Raw genomic sequence first — 16,579 nt, 5'->3', positions numbered from 1 at the left:
GTTCAGGTAAGAATTTGTCTTTAAAGTCAATAAACTGCCCGGTTTTTCTATTTTCTTGAATTTTCTCACAAGAAAATTACAAAATTTTGAAGAAAATTCAAAAATTTTGGATGAAAAGCTCGATTTTTTGCATTTTTCTCGTAACATCACTCGCCGCCTGTCTGTTTCTCGTCAAAAATCAAAGGTAAAAAGGTAACAAACAACTGATAACCTTTCCTCTTTTGCATTATTCATTATCAATTGTCTTCCAGACTGTCGATTTAATGATACGCCGTCTCGCTCAAAGCACTTTCAGTTCAAATTTTGCACGAATAACACGACGTTCCCTTTGCAGCTCCTCAAAAATGACTCCATATGCCGTTTGTTACGTTACCGCACCCGATGAGACCATCGCGAAGAAGCTTTCGCACGAAATCATCACGAAACAACTTGCAGCCTGCGTTAATATCGTCCCGCAAATCACTTCTGTCTACGCGTGGGAAGGAAAAATCAACGAAGATGCCGAAGTAATGCTCGTTATCAAGACCAAAAAGTCCCGCGTTGACGATTTATCGGAATTTATCAGAGCAAATCATCCATATTCCGTTGCCGAAGTCATCTCCATGCCCATTGAGAATGGAAATCCGCCGTATTTGGACTGGATTGGCAAAACTGTTCCTGAAAAATAAAGAAAAATTAAATAAATTTGTTCAAATTTAACGTTTTTCATTCAAATCTAACAAAAACTCGACGACTTGACGTCTCAAATCGACAAATTTGACGTTTTCAGTATTAATCCATCGCCCGAAAGGAAGAAACCGAAAAAATTTTTTTGTTGTCCTGCAATCTTTAACGAAACTTCAACGATGTCTGACGTAAAATCCGAAATTGATAGCGATATCGAGCAAAATTATTCGCTCAACAGTACTGCAGATCCCAAAAATATGCAGGAATTGTCGATTTATGTGAGAAAAATGACAAACCCGTATCCTGCGACTCATCAATAACAACAACAATTAATTTTTTTGCAGGTGCAAACGCTCTTGCAAGGCGTTCAGGACAAGTTTCAAACGATGTCGGATCAGATAATCACGAAAATCGACGATATGGGTAAAAAATTTTTAATTTTAACAAAAAAAATATTTTTTTATGAGAATTTTTCATTTTAGGAACCCGTTTGGATGAGCTGGAAAAATCCATCGGAGACTTGATGCAACAAGCGAACATGGCAGATCAACCCGAAATGGGCAAATGACTAAGTCATGAAAATCTGTCGAGCGAATTTTGAATGTCAGAGACGCAAAAAAAAATATTTATTTTGAAAAACTCACAAAATTGTCACATAATCAACAAGAAAATTCCCCCGCATGAGAAATAATCGATTTTTATGCACACTTTTTGTCAAAAATAATATTTAAGCGAAAAAAGATGTAACAATAAATAACAATAAACGTAAAATCATGAAAAAAAATCGCACGCAATATTGATTAAACAAAGAAATTTGTGTCGAAGTTAGTTCCATTTATCAATTTTTTTGGGTTGGCGGTTAATAAAGTTAACAGGAATGTTGTTTGGATGTCGTCAAGGAAACATTTTTGTACGATTTTGAGGAAAAAATGAACTTAAGGCAAAGTTCAGATCGAATTTGGATGAAAAATCAACGGAAATTGGATTTGAAATTGATTTTATGAGATTTCAGGTCCGTAGAATCGGGGGGATTTTCAAGCGTGTTTTTTACGTATTTTTTTACGTAATTTTTACTATTTGATGAATTTCAAGCTTAAAAATTATCAAATATGCTAGCAAAGTCAAAATTACGTATTTTTTACGTAAAAATTACGTATTTTTTTACGTAATTTTTATTTTTCAAACGTTAAGCTTGTGAACCATCAAAAAGACATCCAAAGTAGTTTTCCATACTATTTGATGAATTTCAAGCTTAAAAATTATCAAATATGCTAGCAAAGTCAAAATTACGTTTTTTTACGTAAAATTTACGTATTTTTTACGTAATTTTTATTTTTCAAACGTTAAGCTTGTGAACCATCAAAAAGACATCCAAAGTAGTTTTCCATACTATTTGATGAATTTCAAGCTTAAAAATTATCAAATATGCTAGCAAAGTCAAAATTACGTTTTTTTACGTAAAATTTACGTATTTTTTACGTAATTTTTATTTTTCAAACGTTAAGCTTGTGAACCATCAAAAAGACATCCAAAGTAGTTTTTCATACTATTTGATGAATTTCAAGCTTAAAAATTATCAAATATGCTTGCAAAGTCAAAATTACGTATTTTTTACAAATTTTTCATGCTTGTGAACCAGTCATATTTTTTACGTAAAAATTACGTATACGTATTTTTTTTTATTTTTCAAACGTTACGCTAAAAAGAAATTACGTATTTTTTACGTAATTTTTATTTTTCAAATTTTAACCTTATGAACCATCCAAAAGACATCCAAAGTAGTTTTCCATACTATTTGATGAATTTCAAGCTTAAAAATCATCAAAAATTACGGAAAATTAATTTGAATGTCTTTTTGATTGTTCTTAAGCTTAAAATTTGAAAAATAAAAAATACGTAAAAAATGAGCCCTTATACTTGAAAAATTGCCCTCTTACCATTTTACTCTATTTCCATCCCTGTTTTGACTGTCAAACTTGTTATTGTTATTAAAATCAAAGAAATTCGAAACTTTTTTTTAAATTCTTTCTGCTGACTCGTCTCTTTTTCCCTGTTCCCCGAACTAATTGAATTACGTGAAATCACGCCTTAAACGAAAATTGTGATAATTAAAAGTACAAAAAAAAAATGGCAGAAGCTATTGGTGAGTTTTCCAATTTCTTATCAGTAAAATTTCTTATCTCTCATTGTTCTCCTCGAATTTTTTTTTTAGATTCAAAATTCAAGATTGAACCGCAAGACGTACGAAGCCCGGAGCAAAATAGTCTCGTGCACACGCCAAATTCGAGCACGCAGAACACCGACGAGGAGGATGACAGTGTCGGCGAGGACAGCACTCGTTCGATGAGCTACAAGGAACGTCGTCGCAACGCCCATACGCTGGCCGAGCAAAAACGTCGCGACAACATCAAAAAAGGCTACGAAGAGTTGCAAGAAATCGTGCCAAAGTGCAATCAGAACGACGCGAGCGGCTACAAGATCAGCAAGGCGGCAGTTTTGCAAAAATCCATCGAATATATCTCGTTTTTGCACAAAGACAAGAAAAAGCAGGAAGATGACTTGCAAACGTTACAAAAGGAGGTGATGGCATTGCGGATAATTCAGAAGAATTACGAGACGATGTTGCAAAATCAGAATCAGACGCCGAATAATGAGAGCACGTTGAGCGAAGACATGAAATTTGAAGTGCTGAAGAACGTGATGGACGAGATGTTTTTGAGTTTTGAAAAGTTACCGATGGATACGTTCGCGGAATTGACGTCTTCGAGCACGGCATGGGTCGAGGAGCACTGCAAACCGCATCTCTTGAAGAAAATTGTCAATCAAACCATCGAAAAAGTGCAGCAACAGCAACAAACGGAGTGAATTTTCATCAATTTTATTTCTTAATTTGCTATTTTTTGTCTGAGAAATTGAAAAAAAAAATTTAAAAAGGGGCAAAACACAATCCTTAAATTTTAAGACACCTAAGAAATGCCTTTTACGCGTCGCTCTTACAAAATACGGGGTTCTTTTTAGAAAAAAAATCAGTCTGAGGAATCGCTCTCGTCACTTTCGTCGTCGTCATCTTCTTGCGCCGCGGTATTTCCGTTACTTCTACTTCGTTTCCCGACCAAGGCGAGCGGTTGTGTTTGCACGGGCTGCATTTGTTGTTGCGACGACGTCGTTGAAGCCACATGAAGATTTATCGCGGCAACTGGTTCTGGGTTTTGTCCATTTTCCTCTTCCGGCGGCATGTCTTTGACGTCTTTCACATCTTTCACCAAATCGCGCAAAAAGTCGAAATTTTTCTCGGATTCGATCACCATTTTCATGTGTGACGGCGACAGCGTTTTCGAGTTGCGGGCATTTGTGACGCGCACCGTTTTGGAGAGCAGGGATTCGATAAAGAGCTCCAAGCAACGCGATATCATGATGGGGCAGTGTTGTGAGACTTTTCCAACTTCTTCGTCCGTTTGCATGATTTTCTTGATGCGACCCTGTTTCGGGGGAAAAATGGAGAAAGGAATTTTTTATTTTTGTGGAATTTTTTGGGTTTTTAGGGATTTAGAAGATTTTGGGGCTTGAGATGATGAAAAACGATAAAAATGAAGAGAGAAAGACTTACAGCAGGGAATCTGGCGTTATATTTCTTCTTTTTTGAGGGCATTTTTGTGAATTTCTTTTATTTTGTTTACCAAGTCTCCTGACAACTTTTTGAGACGAATGAAATTGATAAGTTTTAGTTCTGTCAAAAAATTTTTTAGGGTAGTCGATCAATTTTATTAATTTTTTTTTTCTAAAAAAAATAATTTTTTGATAATTTTAATTACTCAAAACTGCCGAAAAATTGAAACTGAAAAAAATTTTTTCTTTGACATAGTTTTGGTTATAAAAACTAAATCAAGAGCAAAACTAAATCAAAAACTATGTCAAAAACTGTGTCTGCTCCAAATGGATAAAAATTGAAACTGAAAAAAAAAAATTTTCTTTGACATAGTTTTGTTTTAAAAACTAAATCAAGAGCAAAAAAACTGTGTCAAAAACTGTGTCAAAGCCATTTTTTGTCAAATCTTGCTCCGAATGGATAAAAATTTATCAGAGGGCTCTAATTTATCATTTTTAATCATTTTCTAACTCAAAACTGCCAAAAAATTGAAACTGAAAAAAAATTTTCCTTTGACATAGTTTTGTTTTAAAAACTAAATCAAGAGCAAAAAAACTGTGTCAAAAACTGTGTCAAAGCCATTTTTTGTCAAATCTTGCTCCGAATGGATAAAAATTTATCAGAGGGCTCTAATTTATCATTTTTAATCATTTTCTAACTCAAAACTGCCAAAAAATTGAAACTGAAAAAAAAATTTTCCTTTGACATAGTTTTGTTTTAAAAACTAAATCAAGAGCAAAAAAACTGTGTCAAAAACTGTGTCAAAGCCATTTTTTGTCAAATCTTGCTCCGAATGGATAAAAATTTATCAGAGGGCTCTAATTTATCATTTTTAATCATTTTCTAACTCAAAACTGCCAAAAAATTGAAACTGAAAAAAAAATTTTCCTTTGACATAGTTTTGTTTTAAAAACTAAATCAAGAGCAAAAAAACTGTGTCAAAAACTGTGTCAAAGCCATTTTTTGTCAAATCTTGCTCCGAATGGATAAAAATTTATCAGAGGGCTCTAATTTATCATTTTTAATCATTTTATAACTCAAAACTGCCAAAAAATTGAAACTGAAAAAAAAATTTTCCTTTGACATAGTTTTGTTTTAAAAACTAAATCAAGAGCAAAAAAACTGTGTCAAAAACTGTGTCAAAGCCATTTTTTGTCAAATCTTGCTCCGAATGGATAAAAATTTATCAGAGGGCTCTAATTTATCATTTTTAATCATTTTATAACTCAAAACTGCCAAAAAATTGAAACTGAAAAAAAAATTTTCCTTTGACATAGTTTTGTTTTAAAAACTAAATCAAGAGCAAAAAAACTGTGTCAAAAACTGTGTCAAAGCCATTTTTTGTCAAATCTTGCTCCGAATGGATAAAAATTTATCAGAGGGCTCTAATTTATCATTTTTAATCATTTTCTAACTCAAAACTGCCAAAAAATTGAAACTGAAAAAAAAATTTTCCTTTGACATAGTTTTGTTTTAAAAACTAAATCAAGAGCAAAAAAACTGTGTCAAAAACTGTGTCAAAGCCATTTTTTGTCAAATCTTGCTCCGAATGGATAAAAATTTATCAGAGGGCTCTAATTTATCATTTTTAATCATTTTCTAACTCAAAACTGCCAAAAAATTGAAACTGAAAAAAAAATTTTCCTTTGACATAGTTTTGTTTTAAAAACTAAATCAAGAGCAAAAAAACTGTGTCAAAAACTGTGTCAAAGCCATTTTTTGTCAAATCTTGCTCCGAATGGATAAAAATTTGTCAGAGGGCTCTAATTTATCATTTTTAATCATTTTCTAACTCAAAACTGCCAAAAAATTGAAACTGAAAAAAAAATTTTCCTTTGACATAGTTTTGTTTTAAAAACTAAATCAAGAGCAAAAAAACTGTGTCAAAAACTGTGTCAAAGCCATTTTTTGTCAAATCTTGCTCCGAATGGATAAAAATTTATCAGAGGGCTCTAATTTATCATTTTTAATCATTTTCTAACTCAAAACTGCCAAAAAATTGAAACTGAAAAAAAAATTTTCCTTTGACATAGTTTTGTTTTAAAAACTAAATCAAGAGCAAAAAAACTGTGTCAAAAACTGTGTCAAAGCCATTTTTGTCAAATCTTGCTCCGAATGGATAAAAATTTATCAGAGGGCTCTAATTTATCATTTTTAATCATTTTATAACTCAAAACTGCCAAAAAATTGAAACTGAAAAAAATTTTTTTCTTTGACATAGTTTTGTTTTAAAAACTAAATCAAGAGAAAAACTATGTAAAAAACTGTGTCAAAAACTGTGTCAAAGCAATTTTTGTCAAATCTTGCTCCGAATGGATAAAAATTTATCAGAGGGCTCTAATTTATCATTTTTAATCATTTTAGACTGATACTATTTAAAAAATATGAAAAAATTAACAAAAAATTGATATTTAGATAAGATCAAAGTCGAGATTGAAATTAACTTTTTCATCTTAAAAAAATAATTTTCTTCCAAAATTTAAAGATTTGTATCTCAAATTAATATTGAAGCCCAAAGTTTTATCAAAAATGAATCTAAAGAAACAAAAAAAAAATAAAATTGAAGCTTTTATAAAAAAATTAACAAACCTAACCTCACTTTCCGCCATTTTAAAAAGAAAAAACAACAAACATGTACAAAATCAGGATATTTTTATTCATAAATTTAAATATTTTTTTCCAATATGGGTTAAACTAAAATTACGCTAAGTATATTATTACTTTATTTAATAATATTCTATATATTTATCTTGCTTAAAACTAATTTGCACGACGAAAAAAATTCACGTCGCCAATCGAAATGATCAATTCAAGCGGATCTCTCTTGATCGTCGGATCGAATTGATCATTCCGATTGCAATTTTTTTTTTAAATATTTTAGATTATTACATTTATTTATTACGATATCTCCTGGAAATACACATCATGATACAAATGATTTATTTTTTGGTACACAATTTTCACATTGATTTTTTTTTTGTTTAATAATAATATTAACATTTGCTTGACATACATTAGAGATCAAATCTGAAAATAATAAAAAAATGATTTTTTTTATGTGTTTGTGTGAAAATGGTCGATGTTAAAATAATAGTACATTCTATATATTGACTCAGTTTCAATTATTTTTTTTCTAAATTTTATCTAACGTCTAATAATAAACAATTGCTTGTCGACGAAAATTCTTAAGTAGATTCTGATATAAATTTAACTTATAACAAAAGCGAAAAAAATTAAAATTATTTTTTTATATCTTTAAACTTATCACAAAGCTTTACGATTTTTTTCTGCGTCAGTTTTTCAGTGGGGAAATGGTTTTTTTTATACAATTTTCTTTTTATTTTTTCAAATTTTAGAGATTTAAGGCACCATCGGACAATGCCGACATAATTTTTTTTGATGAAACGAACTCCAAATTAACAATTGAGCATGTACGGTATAAAATCGTGGGGGCATCAAAGGGGATTTTCACATAATGAAGGAAGGAAGGAAGCACAATAAAGCGGTTGAAAGGAAGAGCAACGGGTTTACTCGTCATCCTTCTTTTCTGGCTTAAAGTCGACCATTGCGTGTACTTCTTCGGGTGTGTAGCCCAGCAGGGATTGGATGTCGCAGGTGAATCGATAAACATATCGTCGTCCCTAAAAATTAAATTTAAAAAAAAAGTTAGTTTTGAATTTTTTGAGGAAATTTAGAGTAAAGGAAACTTACAGTGGTTTTGTGAATGATATTTTTGTCGTAATAATATCTTAATCCTCGACTAAGTTTCTCATAATTCATTTTTGGTTTGTTTTTGCGGATTCCCCAACGACGAGCAACCTAAAAAAAATAAGAAAATTTTTATTAGTTTTATTAATTTAATTTTTTTTTCTTATTAAAATTTAAATAATTTTTTTTATCAAAATTTAAAATAATATTTTTTCTAATAATAATATTAAATTAATTAAATTAAAAAAAATTATTTTAATTGAATTTTAATAATATTTCATTTTTTTTTTAATTTTTAGTTTCATTATTTTTTTTTTTTAAATTTTTATTTTTATTAAAATTTTTATATATTTTATTAAAAAAGTAAGAATAATTAATTTAATTTAAAAAAAAAAAATTATCAAGATTTAAGAAAATATTTTTTTTTAAATAATTAAATTATTAAATTAATTTAATTTAAAACAAAATATTATAATTAAATTTTAATAATTTTTCAATTTTTTTACAAATTTTTAGTTTCATTATTTTTTTTTCAAATTTTATTTTTATTACAATTTTTAAATTATATTTTTATCAAAATTTTTAATTTAAATTTTTTCATAAAAATTTTTAATTTTTTTTAACTATTTTTGTTAAAATATTTAAATTCATTAATTATTTTTTATAGTTTTTTTTATTGTTGTTCTTAACAAAATTTGAAATTTAATTTTTTTTCTCATGAACTTTTTTTACCAAATTTTTTTAATTAAATTTTTTAATAAAATTTATATTTTAATTATTTTTTTAACTATTGAAATTAATTTATTTTAATTTAAATTTAATTTTAATTTGAATTTAATTTATTGAAATTTTTTTTTAATTTACCAAAAAATTTTTTAATTAAATTTTCGTTAAATAATAATTAATTTTTTTTTCATTTAAAATTTTATTTTTTTAATGAAATTTTAAAATTAATTATTTTTTAAAATAATTTTTTTTTTTCATAATATTTTTTTAAATTTTCATATTTAATTTTTTTTTAAATTTTAGAAAAAAACAACTCACCTCATCAGGATCAACAAGTTTGAATTCCCATCCATCTCCGGTCCACGTGATGAAACTCTGACATTGCTTATCCGTGAGTAGTTCAAGTAAAAATTGCCACAACTGAATCGGGCCAGATCCCGTAAAGCATGGCGTGCCTCCTTGAGCGCCATACGTACCCAACATGCCCTTATCCAATCCCATTGTCGCCATATAAGCAGGATGCGATTGAAATTCCGGATGCGCATGTAACGGTCCCCATTGATCTCCTCCATTGGGCGCTCCGCTTCCCGGCACCGTTTGGAATGGCGGCGTATCATAAGATCCCGTTGACATGTTCCCGTACTCGTGATATTCGTGATACGATCGATTCGCGTATCTCTTGTTGTACAGCGAGGGCGGAGGTTGCGCCGCCGCATACTTTTGATCCATCATGCCGGAATAAAAATCGGGACTTCCGTCGAGACTGTAGGAGTTTGGTTGGGAATTTGATTGTTCGCCGCCGCCGCCAATTGACGTGTACTCGGATTGTTCGTCGCCGTAATGCGACTGATGCGACACGACGCCAAAATTGACGCTGTGATCGTCGCTCGTCGGATACGAATTCGTGCCAGCTTCTTCCTTCACTTGATGGCCATTTGAGAGATATTGTGACGTGCTTCGTTGCTGCTGCTGCTGCTGCTGACTCGCAACCATTTGCATGTAAGACTGTTGTTGTTGAGCATTATTATTGCCACTTTGTACATTAGCGCCGGAAATTTGTGCGGGAGCTAAAGGAGACGGCGATCCATTGCTTCGTTCAGCAATCGATGAGTAACCTGAAATTGGAACAAGGAAAAAAAAAATTAGTTTCAACGAAACACGAAAAAAGAGACAAATATAGTCATGCATGCAACGCGACGTTCGTATTTTCTCGCGGCATGTTCACTCATTCAACGAGAACAGTCGTCGTCACGATTGGTTAAACTCAAAATCGAATCTCATGATTCATACGAAGAAAAATTATATGCTCCTCCTTTAGTATTGAAAAAAATCGCACATGCGCGTTTTCGACCAAAAATTAACAAAACAAAAATTAAGATCTTGTTTTTAACTGATAAAATTGTAACAATTGATGTTCAACAAGTTTGCGGTAATTTTTTTTCTTTCAAACAAAAGCACAAGGTGTGCCGCCTCACATGTTTATTTATTATTTATAAATATTTGTTCTTAAAAGCTTTGTTGAACATTTTTAATATTTATTACAGAAAATATGAATATTCAACGAGTTAAGCAGTGACGGATCGAAAAAAGCTTCAATTTTCTAATTTTTCAGGTAATTATAATTATTTAAATTTAAAAAAAAATCAAAATCAAATAATTAATTAAAAATAAAATAATTTAAAAAATATTTTATTAATTAATTATTTTTATTTATTTTAAATTAAATTATTTTATTAAAAAAATAATTAAAAATTATTTATTTTATTTTAAAAATTTTTTATTTTTTAAAAATAAAAAATCTAAATTAAATAATTAATTAAAAATTAAATTAATTTAAAAAATATTTTTTTTCAAATAATTTAATAAAATATTTTATTAATTAATTATTTTAATTTATTTATTTATTTTTTTTAATTTTTACTAAAATATTTTTTTTTTAGAAAAAATCCAAATTAAATAATTAATTAAAAATAAAATAATTTAAAAAATATTTTTTTTTAAATAATTTTAATAAAATATTTTTTAATTAAATTATTTTTTTTTTTTAAATTTTTAATAAAATATTTAATCCAAACCAAGCATAAATATTTTTTCAGGGAACATAAACCTCAAAAAAAAAAAATCAATTCCATCACTGTTCAAGTGTCAACTTAAAAAAAAAACGTGAAAATTATTTATAAATAAATATTTACCGAATGTCAATACACTCGAAAACCTAATATTTGGTCAAATTACACACAAACTCGTCAATGAATAATTTTATAATATTTTTTTTAGACGCGATCGAGACAACCTTTTATGTCGCACAGCAATCACGCAACCGATTTAATTTAATAAAATAATAATAAAAAAAAATCTTGCTAATGATTGAGAGCGTTCATTGCACTGTTCAAGTAACTAAGTTGTATATGTTGTTGCTAACGATCGCTAAATAATTACTATTATTATTAATACGCATGTTAGTGTGTTGCATAATTAGGGTCGTCACTCTTGAACGCTCGATGCTCGATAATCTTTAGTAATCGATGTCATCAAAGCAAAAAGTTTCGCATATAAATATTCATGAAAGAACAAAATTTTATTTTATATTATTAATTAATTATGCAAGTCTCGAATTCAACGTTCGTTCATAAATTATTATTTTATATTTGAAAAAAAAAAAAACAGTAAAATAATATTATTTATAAATATGTATACTATGTGTACAATATGTCTCCTTTTTCGTTTAATATGTTTAATTTTTTTATTTATACATTTTTTGAGTTGAGTCATCGTACACATTTTCACGCTTCATCTAATTTTAATACACAATTTCTGAACTTTTATTCGAAATTATAATAAAGGTGCATGTAACCTTCAACTTCGGTAGACTCGAAATATAGTTGAACGAATGCCATATGTGCGTTTGCTTTTTTTTATTAGTTTAAGAATAAGAATTTTTCGGACATTGTCTATGAAATTCATGACCATTCATTTTTTTTACAAATTATATATTTTATCAAAGTTGTATTAAAAATTATATTTTGGTACAAAATGTATATTTTTTAAATTTTGCAAAAAAAAAAATAGATTTTATTACATCATATATAATATATATAATATATAAAATATATTTTGTATAAAAATTATATTTTTTAATATTTTTTTTACAATATATAATTTTAACCTTATTTTTACAATATATTAATATTTAATATTTTTTTTACAAAATATAATGTTAAAAAGTAATTTTTATAAAAATATATATTTTATAATTAATTATAAAAAGTTACAAAATAATAAAATTTCATACAAAATTTTAATGTTTTAAAGAAAAATGTATGTATAATACAAAAAAATTATTTATATTATTTTAAAAATATTAAAGTTATGTTAAAAATGTATAATATATATTATACGTTGTTAAAAAGTAATATAAATGTTTAAAATTTTCTATAATTTATAATAAAAAATTACAAATATGGAAAATTTCATCTAAAAAAAAATTTAATCGCAAAATATATGTTATATAATATTTATAAATTATATAAAATTATGTAAATTATATAAATTTTAAAATTTATATAAAAAATATATATAATTTATGTTGAAAAAGGTATGAAAGTTAAAAAAAAAATTTGGCAAATATAATTTTTAAATATTAATTGTATATGAAACTAACATATATAATTATAAATGTTGAAAATTCTTATAAAAATGTTTATAAACTTTATACATTATAAAATATATATTGACATATTCATATAAAATATCAAATTATATTAAAAAATTAACATATATACATATAATTAGAAATATTTAAAATTATAAATATAAAATTATAAAAAAACAAAGTCAATCATCAAAAAATTAACTTGTAAAGGTGCAAAATATCAAAAACTTGTCAAAAACTCGAGCATTATTATTATTTTATGAGTGACAGGTCAGTTTCCTCCAATATTATTATTCTAACAATATAATTATTTTTCCTATTAATGCATCTGTATTTATCTTGCGTGCATTGTTTTTCGTTGTTGTCTATCTCTCTAAATAATATTTGAGCTAATATAAAAGCTAAAAACAAGAGACACACAGGAAATTTAAACAGGTGCAAAAATTATTACTATTAAATGCATCCTGCATATGTCAATGCGTGTTTTTGTCTTGTGAGTGTGCCTCCATTTAACTTTCGGATGTCATGCAGAGCAAAAAAAAAATTAAGAAAAAAAAGGAGACGAGAAAGAGATTAGGAAAAGGTCACGAAAGTTAAAACAATAATAATAAAGTTTAGTTTTTATGATTTTTTTTTCGAGTCCTTATAAATTTTTTTTTAAGAAGAAGAAGAAAAAAAAAAGTAAAATCGTAATTTCCGTTTTTATTTAAGAAAATTTGATTGATTTCCAACCCCTTTTTTATAAGAAAGCGCGATTTCTGTCAAAAATTAGATTTTTCGTAAATAAAAAAAATAATAATCTTGATAATTTTCGACTTCCGAAAAGACGTGGCGCAAAGATTAACTTCCGTTTCGTTGATGATGTCGCGATTTATTTCACTTTCATCACTTTTCGTCGATTATTTTGCGTTTATCTCGTCAGTCAGGGGTAATTTTTTGATAAAAATCGGATTTCAACACGAAAAATGACCAAAAAAAATGATCATCATTAAAGACAAAAAACATCCGGTGACATTGAATGCTTAAAATTTTTCCAAAATTTTAGTACAAAAGTTTACCTTGCCAATTATTATTACTATTTATCGCGTATTGTAATCCAGCGCTATCTAAATCTGTGTAATTATAACTACTACTGCTACTATTGGGATTTGTGGTAGGATTTTGGGGCGCATAATCGCCGGCATAAGGTGACAAATTGTTGTTATTGTGTTCGTGAATGCCGCCGTGCAACGCCGTTTGATGGTACGGATGATGCCCGAAAATGTGACTCGCGCCAATGTTCATGTTGCATGTTTCGAGAACCATTTCTCCCGGGTTTCCGTGCGAAGACGACGAACTTTGGAGGTATGAGGGACTAACGGAGGGCGCGTTGTCGGATTTTTCTTTGGATTTGGCGGCTTTCGCAGCGGACGAGGGGAGCAATGGATCGAAATATGAGGTTTGCTCGAATATGGTACACAGCTTGATGCCTTTTATTTTTTTTGCATGTTATTATTTCAAAATTATTTTTTTTTTAATTTAATTTTTTTATTTTAAATTATTTTCTTTGGTAATTTTTTTTATATTTATTTTTGGCACCTTTTTAATTAATTAATTGTTATTTTTTTATTTAAATAATTTTTTAAAATTATTTTTCACTTAAAAAATATTTTTTTTTATATACACATTTTTTTTATTTTTTTTTCAGTATTTTTTCAAATAAAATATAATTTTTACACGACCGTCACATCAGATGTTCGCTTCAAGACTGACTACTAAAACTATGTTGAAGAATGGAAATGTTCGTCACATACAACAAAAAATAAATGATCTACGTTTGTTCATGCTTTATAAAAAAAAACAAAACGAAGGAGAAAACGAGAGAGAAACACAAAAAATTACCCGAGAGTGAACGACGCAGATAGATATGTTCACAACTTCGGGTATTGTCGTGTTACTTGCTCGTAAAATGTTTCAAGAGATCTTTCATTCATCGGAAGAATAGAAGAGATTCGCGCAGAAACTTTTTTTTTTATTTGTGAACCATTCGTTGTCCAGGTAAAATTTTCGAGCATATGGCACGACAACGATTGTTGTTTTTATTATTACGTGAAGTTGGATGATGATGATGATTTTTTTCTCATAGTCGTCATATCAAAACATAACGATGCATTAAAAAGATTGTGCACGGGAGACGTTGAAAAAAAGACGAGGAGATGCTTCTGTGTGCATGGAGATGATGCGATGTAATACGATTCGCCGGAAATGATAAATATATACGTGTTTCTAGATTTTTTTTTTGTTTAATGGAAAAGAATAATATTTTAATATTCGGGATTTTTTTTTTGACGTTTTTACTTTTTATATTTTTGAAACATATTTAAAAAAAAAATTTTAATAATTCTTTAGAAAAAATATTTTTTTAAATTATTAAAAAATAATTTTTATTTATTTTTTAAAAAAAAATATTTTTAATTTTTTTAAAAACATATTAAAATAAGTTAAATTTTTATAAAAAAAAAATATTTTATATTTTATATAAAAAATATTTTATATTTTTTTTAATATTTGAGAAAAATATTGTAAAAATTTTTTTTTTTTTATACTTTTAATATTTTTTTTTTAATTTTAAAAAGATAAAAATTATTGTAATTTTTAACTAATTTAAAAAAAAATTATAAATTTTAATTATTTGACAAAATATGATTTTTTTTTACTTTTTTTTTTGAAAAATATTTAAAAAGAAATTAATAAAAATTTTATTTTATTTATTTTTTTTACTTAAAATAATTTTAAAATTTTTGAAATGTTTGACAAAATATATTTTTTTAAATTAAATCAAAATATATAATATATTTATTATTTCTTTCAAATAAAAAATATTAATTTTAATAATTTAAAAAAAAAATATATTTTTTTTTATATTGTAAAAAATTATTTTTTTATACTTTTAAAATTTAAAAATATTTTTTGTTTGACAAAATTTTAATTTTTTATAAAAAAAAGTTAAAAAAATATTTTTTTTTAATATTTTAATATTTTTTCTATAACTTGAAATAATTATATAGAACAATTTTATTACAAGTATAAATCAAAAAATAATTTATAAATTACATGTATAAAAATTTATTGTGAGAAAACTGCATCTAATTATAATTTCTCACACCCTCATTGTTTTTATAAAAATTTGTGCGCATTACAGAACAACGAAACACGTCAACAAACACGGAGACACCTTTTTTAAACGAAATTCACACAATAAACGCGATAACCACCTGTCTGACGCTCATTCACTCCCGTATATGAATTTCAAACAAAATACCTGTACAAGTAGCAGCATTTACTCGACATATGTCCATATCCTCGGAAAAAATTTCACATATTCACACAGAACATTTATTTACATGTAAACCGATATTATTTTCCTTTTTATACGATATTAGCTCCGTACCGAAAATATTTTTGTATATTTTGTGTAAAAAAATGTTAAAAATTATAGATCGCCCGATATGTGTACGGGGCATAAAATATAATATTTTCCCATGCATTTAAAAAGATATTTGTTACACATATGGCTAACTAACTACGTAAAAGGGATGGAAGCGATGTGTTTTTTCGAGTCAGGTATCATTTTTTGTCTTATAAAAAAAATTCATTGAACCTGTTCGGTTTCTCGTACGAATCAGTCATCCATTATTAATCAATCACTTTTGGGAGCTTACTTTCGCTTGTTATAAAAAAATTTAACATTAATTATCATTTTTTTTTATTTTAGTAGAGCAACTTATGTAACAAAAAATGAAAAAATTCGCACAGACGAATAAATAATTAATAGTTCAACAAAAGTTTCCCAGCCCAACGAGGCATTGACCGAAGCATGAACAATATTCGACCTCGGTAATGGAATGGCCTCACATTGCAAGCCAACTGTGTGAAAAATTAAAACACTTAACCATGGAACTGAAACATTACCTCCAAAGTAAGTTATCTCACATACAAAAATTTGTGTTACACTTTTATTTCCGACTCTATTGTTTTTCTTGTATTTTATTGAATTTTTAATTATTACTGCACAGTGTCAAGTTCAAAAACTCGTCAGGGACAAAAAACTCACAAAAAAAAGCAAATATTTATCGATACATAATTTTTCTCACAAAAAAGTTGATGATCTTTTTTTCTCGTTTTTTTTTTAATGAAATGAA

The 16,579-nt window shown here is 27.3% G+C and overlaps 5 protein-coding genes across 7 annotated transcripts in view; 3 read left to right on the top strand and 2 right to left on the bottom strand.

Annotated features, from left to right (window-relative positions):
• Window positions 1–2: 2 nt before the first annotated feature.
• LOC134836059 (protein CutA homolog) lies at window positions 3–782 on the top strand. 3 transcript variants are annotated; one of them, XM_063851204.1, is made up of 2 exons: window positions 3–184; window positions 335–782. In XM_063851204.1, exons 1-2 carry the CDS (start codon window positions 111–113, stop codon window positions 666–668), a joined length of 408 nt encoding a protein of 135 aa, XP_063707274.1. In that variant the 5' UTR covers window positions 3–110; the 3' UTR covers window positions 669–782. The 3 variants fall into 3 exon arrangements, with proteins under 3 accessions (XP_063707274.1, XP_063707275.1, XP_063707276.1); XM_063851205.1 differs by having other exon boundaries at window positions 55–192; window positions 252–782; XM_063851206.1 differs by having other exon boundaries at window positions 61–192.
• Window positions 761–1,450, top strand: LOC134836060 (heat shock factor-binding protein 1). Its single transcript, XM_063851208.1, has 3 exons — window positions 761–944; window positions 1,011–1,089; window positions 1,149–1,450. Exons 1-3 carry the CDS (start codon window positions 846–848, stop codon window positions 1,232–1,234), a joined length of 264 nt encoding a protein of 87 aa, XP_063707278.1. The 5' UTR covers window positions 761–845; the 3' UTR covers window positions 1,235–1,450.
• A 1,190-nt stretch (window positions 1,451–2,640) lies between these two features.
• Window positions 2,641–3,667, top strand: LOC134833446 (max-like protein X). Its single transcript, XM_063847761.1, has 2 exons — window positions 2,641–2,809; window positions 2,879–3,667. Exons 1-2 carry the CDS (start codon window positions 2,794–2,796, stop codon window positions 3,529–3,531), a joined length of 669 nt encoding a protein of 222 aa, XP_063703831.1. The 5' UTR covers window positions 2,641–2,793; the 3' UTR covers window positions 3,532–3,667.
• LOC134833447 (dr1-associated corepressor) lies at window positions 3,529–4,378 on the bottom strand. The gene is made up of 2 exons (XM_063847763.1): window positions 4,274–4,378; window positions 3,529–4,145 (listed from the first exon to the last, which is right to left on the bottom strand). Exons 1-2 carry the CDS (start codon window positions 4,313–4,315, stop codon window positions 3,693–3,695), a joined length of 495 nt encoding a protein of 164 aa, XP_063703833.1. The 5' UTR covers window positions 4,316–4,378; the 3' UTR covers window positions 3,529–3,692.
• A 2,585-nt stretch (window positions 4,379–6,963) lies between these two features.
• Window positions 6,964–16,579, bottom strand: part of LOC134833445 (ETS-like protein pointed) — a 66,287-nt gene continuing 56,671 nt past the window's right edge. Inside the window, exons 7-9 of the mRNA XM_063847760.1 lie at window positions 9,065–9,861; window positions 8,024–8,131; window positions 6,964–7,953 (exon numbers count right to left, since the gene is read on the bottom strand). Coding sequence (XP_063703830.1) covers window positions 7,840–7,953; window positions 8,024–8,131; window positions 9,065–9,861 — 1,019 coding nt within the window. The 3' untranslated portion in view covers window positions 6,964–7,839. The remainder of the gene's footprint in view (window positions 7,954–8,023; window positions 8,132–9,064; window positions 9,862–16,579) is intronic.

This window comes from Culicoides brevitarsis, chromosome 3, assembly GCF_036172545.1.
Source record: "Culicoides brevitarsis isolate CSIRO-B50_1 chromosome 3, AGI_CSIRO_Cbre_v1, whole genome shotgun sequence".
In the NCBI taxonomy this organism is placed as follows: Eukaryota; Metazoa; Arthropoda; class Insecta; order Diptera; family Ceratopogonidae; genus Culicoides; species Culicoides brevitarsis.
Note: the sequence above shows the minus strand (reverse complement) of the source record. Positions and strands in the feature narration are given on the sequence as shown.

What these genes read in the sequence shown, in the direction of transcription:
- LOC134836060 (XM_063851208.1), top strand. Translation starts at nt 846, where the DNA reads ATGTCTGACGTAAAATCCGAAATTGATAGCGATATCGAGCAAAATTAT. An exon ending in TGCAGGAATTGTCGATTTAT is followed by an intron (nt 945 to 1,010) that starts GTGAGAAAAATG and finishes ATTTTTTTGCAG; the next exon opens with GTGCAAACGCTCTTGCAAGG. An exon ending in CACGAAAATCGACGATATGG is followed by an intron (nt 1,090 to 1,148) that starts GTAAAAAATTTT and finishes TTTTCATTTTAG; the next exon opens with GAACCCGTTTGGATGAGCTG.
- LOC134836059 (XM_063851204.1), top strand. Translation starts at nt 111, where the DNA reads ATGAAAAGCTCGATTTTTTGCATTTTTCTCGTAACATCACTCGCCGCC. An exon ending in TTTCTCGTCAAAAATCAAAG is followed by an intron (nt 185 to 334) that starts GTAAAAAGGTAA and finishes TTCCCTTTGCAG; the next exon opens with CTCCTCAAAAATGACTCCAT.
- LOC134833447 (XM_063847763.1), bottom strand. Translation starts at nt 4,315, where the DNA reads ATGCCCTCAAAAAAGAAGAAATATAACGCCAGATTCCCTGCT. An exon ending in ATAACGCCAGATTCCCTGCT is followed by an intron (nt 4,146 to 4,273) that starts GTAAGTCTTTCT and finishes CCCCCGAAACAG; the next exon opens with GGTCGCATCAAGAAAATCAT.